This window comes from Thermobia domestica, chromosome 1 (genome assembly GCF_964235325.1).
Source record: "Thermobia domestica chromosome 1, izTheDome1.hap1.1, whole genome shotgun sequence".
NCBI classification, from domain to species: Eukaryota; Metazoa; Arthropoda; class Insecta; order Zygentoma; family Lepismatidae; genus Thermobia; species Thermobia domestica.
This window is the reverse complement of record NC_137454.1, coordinates 132,508,719-132,515,205: the sequence shown is the minus strand read 5'-3', so window position 1 is coordinate 132,515,205 and position 6,487 is coordinate 132,508,719. Positions and strand designations below refer to the sequence as shown.

Below are 6,487 nucleotides of genomic sequence, written 5' to 3'. Positions count from 1 at the left end.
TTACCATAATCGTATTACTAGAAAATACTATATAACTATGCTTTTAATGAAGCATAAGAACATATCTTTTTGTCAAAAATCAAACCTATGTTAGACTTGAAGTGCATGAATTTTATTCTGTTTCAACTTTTATGTTTCAATTGTACTCGTCAAAATACCTCTTAAGGTATATAATTTAGTTGAGTCTTGTGCTTATTTAAAAAAATAAATTCTATTAATTATTAAAATTGGAACTTTGTTCAGTATTTATCCACAGTCAATTAGTTATAATTTCGACATTTTTCTTTATTATTCACAGGGAGACTACAGATATTGAGGAAATTTGCAATTATTGTAATAGTTATTTGAAGGCTTTTTGTCTATAACAACTTTCTACTCTTTTATTATCATTTAGGTGCGGGCGCCTAAGAAATTCATATTGTTTGCTTACACCTAAGAAATGTCTAGAACCGGCCCTGATGATAAAATACATAAATTCTCATGCTGCATCGAATATTCTGTACCTTAGATGAAAAAGAAGCTGTGAAACTATAGACTATGTGAATTCTATTAGATTTAACACCTGGCTTACCTCAGAATATTTTTTTAAAAAGTTTCGATTGCTGCATAAATTTTAAGTGTCTTTATGAACGTAGCTAGAGGGAGGCTTGCGACCCTTAGTTAAGCTCTGGTAGGCCCCTGCCCCCAAATATAAGTCCTGCCTACGCTACTGCTTGCAGCATTTTGGAGCTAATAAAGAACCCTGAAGTTCTGTATTATGCACACTTTTCTGTTCTCATCTTTGTTTGATCAAAAAGTTTCCTCTAAGAGATGTTTTTAAGCAACTTGATATAATATTTCAGTCAGCTATCAACTGTTATCGTATTAACCAAATGTAGTGCTAAACTTTTGAAAGATTTGATCATTTAATATCAAACGCAACGTCAGAAAATTTTGTAGAATAGGAACTTATACTAGTACACATTTTGATACGAATCGACGTACGTTTACCTTCATCACTGACTTATTTACATTTTCATATACTAACCTCCTACGGTCTCTCTGATCAAGAAGACATTACTTGCATTCACAAGCAATAGGCGATCAAGTAATTTCATCATTTCTAGTGACAACTTAAATGCAAAGTTCCGAAAGTCACATTTTCAGCTCCAAACAATCTGGATGCTAGACAAGAAAGCATATTAGGATGCATAATCAAAAACTGCGATAACGACCATACAGACACCACGATGTGGGACTGTCCCCAAACTTTAAGAACTCCTCATGTTACGGAACTCAATTTACACATTTTTTAAATGTTTTTTTTAGATCGACAGCCCCACACCCAAAAATAGATTTGGCCCCACTATGTCCTAAGGCATACTTCAAATTTATTTTCATGTGATAAAGTTCTATATGTTTTTTTTTTTTTTTTTTAACTTTTCATTCATTTATTCTTTTAAATTTCTTGTTTCTCAAGTTCAGGAGATTTTGATTGAAGACTAATATTCTCGACCAATGTAAGTAGAGTTCAATATTTTCACTAGTATTAATATATTACAAAATATAGGCTATGAAAAAAAAACAATAACTCAGGGAGTAATTGGCCTTTTGTTCCCTAAATGACGCCCTTGTTAAAATTTAGACAAAAATCACAATTCTTTCATTGTAATAAGTGAAAGCTAAACATAACTGTTACACAATTAGCACATTTATTTGGGACTCACCGAAAACAAATTATGCCGGAAGTACAAACGGAAGTGTGTCATGCTTTACTCATCCATTGGTTAAGACCGAACAATGATACTGTTCGGTTATTTAATTTTGATGACAATTTGAACAATAATAATAATAATAATAATAATTTCAATTTTGGCAACATGTACGTACAGTACGTATAATCTGATCAGTATGAAAGAAGTGTTATGGATTGATTCAAAAAATAATAATGAAAGAAAAAAACAGTAAAATTAATTAAATGAAGTGACTTTTATGCATGGTTGTGCTTTTCGAACCAATTTGAACAAACAATCCTTACACGAGTTGCATTTAGAATTTGTCAAATGTGTCTCTTTCCCCTCCACCCCTTCCCCTTCATGCTCTACCTATGCTGTGTATATAACGTACAATATGTACAGCCTGTATGAATACGTATGTGTGTGCACATATGTATCGTGACTAGTCCACGGGAACAGAAGTCCCTTTAACACCATTGATAAACGTTTAATTTATGGCACATTTTGTCTGTAAATTCCCGATGACAGCCTAAATTAGTCGTATTGACGTATGTCGTATCAATTGGTAAATACGCTTCGCTTTTGCTTTTGGTCACTTTGCGTTATGTGAATGTACGTTTTGCGTGTATGTATGTATGTACGTGTGTATTCTTGTCTGATGCGAATATGCACGTAGAAGTTGTTTTGTTTTTGGAATTCTGTGTATAATTGTGTGTGAGCTTTTCTCTCTCTCTCTCTCCTGACGTCTGTTATATGATTTTTCGTTATCAAACTGCAACACAACACAACAATATTTCATATTGTTCGTTGTCATTATTGTTATTGTTGTTGTTTATTGTAGCTCATTACCTCTTACCTCTCCTCCGTTGTCCTTGTACAGTTATCTTCATGTACAGTTGGACACATCACACGGAAAATACACCAACAGTACTGATGCACTAGCTATTTGATTACTCTCTGTATCCACGGGCGTCTCTGGCGGGGGGAAATGGAGGACGCGTCCCCCCCCAAATAATTTGAGTACGAGATGGAAGGGATCAATGTTGAAAGTATTTAGATCTATGGAAGAAGTAAAAACATAGGCAGAACAAATGAAAGTTATGTCTGTTGTTAAACATTAGGTTAATGTGATTAAAATGTCTACCTGACGTGTGCCACTTTCAAAGATTTTTTTTTTTTTTTTTTTTTTAAGTTACACTCTAAGACTCAGTGTACGGATACGATCGAATACACTTAGTTGTATAATAGGCGTTCACTGACGTCGTCTTAGGAGTGCACACAATGTGATCACACTTAACTATGTTCGTTTTCTCCGACAACTGATATCACATGCCCCCTACAGATACTAAAATCAGCCTGCCATTTATGGTGACCCATGTATGTATTTCGCTTGAACGAAAAAGTATACAGAGTAGAGTAAAATGTGTTGCACGCAGCAAAAATTGAGATTGCAATATGAAAGAGATTCTGTGGACAATGGAAATTATGTTAAAGAGTTTAATTTGAGAGGAGAAATAGTACAAAGATGTAATTAGCTTGCGTCGAATAAAATAGGTAAGAGTCTAAAGCAGTTTATACGAAGGGAAGAAAGAAGTGGATATAGTGTCCGTTGATTTAGAAAGGTTTTAACTGCTTTGTCTCAGTAATTTGGATGAAGATACTAAAGAAGCTTAGAATAAAAGACAAAAGGTTCTGAAGAAACTTACATATCAACCAAGCATTTATAGTTGGTATGCAAAAAATGATATATTGTGGTAAAATAGGATGATGAGATATTTGACAACAAATTTGCCTCCCGGTTGCATAATTTATCATCTAGAACAGTTGCGAAGAAGAGTTTGATTAAAGTACACGTTGATTGTAGAAGATATAAGGACTAATACAATTACTTTGAGATGAAATGATTATTACTGCGGAATCGAAAATTAACGTGATGTCAGGGAATATAAGGAAAGGCTCTGAAAACAAAATGAAACGATAATAAGAATGAAAATGATTAAACCAGTGGTGGTCAAATTATTGAGGCTGTAATAGACGTCTGAGCAAAGAAGTTAAATAGGTTTCTGTTTTCAATATCTTGGTAGTATTATTAACTAAAATATAAAATGTGAACTTGAAATATAAGCAATAACAGAAGAAATTATGAAAGATCTTAAAACGAAATATATTATAAAAACACTTCGCTTTAGCCCTGATTCGTTTATGTACCTTTAAATCACTACGTTATTATAATAAATATATCTACTATTAATCACTAACCATAAATTGCATCCAGATATCGTCGATTTATTCTTCTGTTTTATACGTACATTAAATATCAACAGCAACCATAGCTTTTGTACATATCTTCCAATTTCGTGCGTTTTCCCTGCGTAATGAGCTTTTCCATAGCAACTAATAATCTTGTCAATAACAACATGTCCTATCAATAACAGCGTTCTTTCTTTTAATTATATCTAAGCTATATGCTTAATTATTGCGCCTCTGATCAATGTTGATAATATAGGTACAGATTAATTATAATAGGGATATATAGGGATATATCGCTGTAAATGTCGCCCAGAACGGGAATTCCGTAACAGTATTACAGTGAAGGAAAGAACCCTGGATATTTTCAAAACATTCACTTTTTGAATAGCCCTCGTACTAATTATTATTACATCAATCCTCGTATTAATTATTATTATTACATCAATATAAATATTTTTCTTTTCTCTTCTTTCTCCATATATATATATCAATTCATTTATAACAACATTTTTCTTTTATTACTAATTACGTATCATAAAACGTCGATTCATTACAAATATCATTTATGGGTCTATTCAGAATTATAACTAATTGATGACTTACGCAGAGTTACTAGTTAGTTGTTCCTCTTTTACATTGAACGATAACATCCATATACAAACAACATTATTTATAATTAAGATCGTCATCTTATCAAAACAACAACAAGATCAGAAGGCAATAATTACATTTAAAGGCTTCAATTTAAAATCAATGTCATGGATTTCAAGTTAACATAATCAAATCTCTTTTGAACATGTAAAGTAAAATAAAGGTAAACATAACATTCGGAGTTAATACAAAGATAAGATAAATTAATCACATGATAACATGTTGCACAAACATAAAGTCCAAATGAAGTATTCACAACACAACTCATAACATCTGAGAGAATAAATTAGGAATTGTTATCCATCCGTAACTCAAATCTAAGTTACATGGCCAAAAGATTCAATCAAGCTAAACGATAAGTCACAAACGGGAATACAGCCATCTTCAACTACATCTATGCTAAGAATTTGAGCACAACTCTTAGCAAAAATAAATCCAATTCCTCCAATGGCACAACACACATCTACCAAGGAAGTTTCTTCGTCAACTTCAACCATTTCTGCGATGGAAGTATACAGCATCAAAGTATTCACTTGAAAATAATAATCTGGAGATACTCGAAAATTCATGTCACATATGGTTTCTTTCACATATTCTTTCTTGAACAACAGCTGTAGTGGTGGAGGTTTCTCACCTTCTTCCTTTTCATTGAAGATCTGGAAATAGAGCGATGTTACGTTCAAGCAGTTTCTTTCTCTGTTTTGGACATAATCTTTCAAATCATCCGTAATCTTCTCTATAGACGAATGCTTCAGAAAGTCAGCAAGTCCTTCATTCTTCTCTTTTCTTTCTTTTAACCAACCTGCTAAATCCAGATTCCTTCTCAGCAGCAAATCCGTCAGTTGTTCTTCATAAGTAACACCCCACAAAGGCATTGTAGCCTGTTTTATTCTATCTTCTACAGATAACTCAACTTTCACCTTTTTAGAATCCTTATCATCAGACTTTTCCAATTTTCGCTTAGGTTGATCAGTTTCGGCCACTTCGGCTGACAGAACTCGCTTCTTCCAACTGTATCCATTCAAGGTGTTTAATGCCTTCTGTTGGTCTTCTTCAGTTTTGAAGATCAAATAAATCCAAGAACTCACTCTTTTCGGTGACCTAATAGTATGGCTTCCCAACTTCAAATCGTCTGTCAACAATTTCTTCAATTCCCCTAACCTGTATAATCTCGGCAGACCTTTCACTTCAATTTTGAATACGCCTGTAGTAGTAGTGGTAGTGGTCTCCTTGGCCGGAGATGACGGTTCTTCTTTAATTGTAGCATCTTCCGCATCCCAATTCACCACAGGTTCAGTTGTTTCGTTTACATCCTGTTCTTCAATATTTTCATTTCGTCCATCGACCTTCTTCTGACCTTCTTCCGGTTCTACTTTCATATTCACACCAGTACCATTCACCTTTTCAATCAATACGTGCAAGTCCTCTTTCAAATTACGCTGTAGCCGATCGAAATTTTCTTGTACACCTTGTACTTTATCTGCAAGAGATTTATGTTGCACTAGTATCTGTTCTAGCTTTTCATCGTTCAGTTTTTGTTGTTGATCAAATTTCTGTTCTAACTTTTCATCTAGCTTTTCATCTAGCTTTTCATCGTACAATTTTTGTTGTTGATCAAATTTCTGTTCTAGCTTTTCATCTAGTAGTTGACTAAACATATCAATAAGATTAGAATAGGAATGTTCAGACACAGTTACGGCATTTCCAGATATGGTTTCATTTGAAATACTGGGTACTTCTTCAATCTCGGAATCCTGCATATTGCTAATTCTTTGGATTCTCTTCCCACTTCTCAAAGTAGTGAAACTCATAAAATACGTATACACATAAACTCAGTTCTTACTATTCTTCGGAACTAAATAGTATAGTAT

The 6,487-nt window shown here is 33.4% G+C and overlaps 1 protein-coding gene across 1 annotated transcript; it reads right to left on the bottom strand.

Moving 5' to 3' along the window:
• Positions 1-4,933: 4,933 nt before the first annotated feature.
• On the bottom strand, positions 4,934-5,995 carry LOC145664267 (uncharacterized). The gene has a single exon (XM_081730826.1). It carries the CDS (start codon positions 5,993-5,995, stop codon positions 4,934-4,936), a length of 1,062 nt encoding a protein of 353 aa, XP_081586952.1.
• Between the last annotated feature and the right edge of the window lie 492 nt (positions 5,996-6,487).

Coding starts and splice junctions, on each gene's coding strand:
- LOC145664267 (XM_081730826.1), bottom strand. CDS start 5,995: ATGAAAGTAGAACCGGAAGAAGGTCAGAAGAAGGTCGATGGACGAAAT.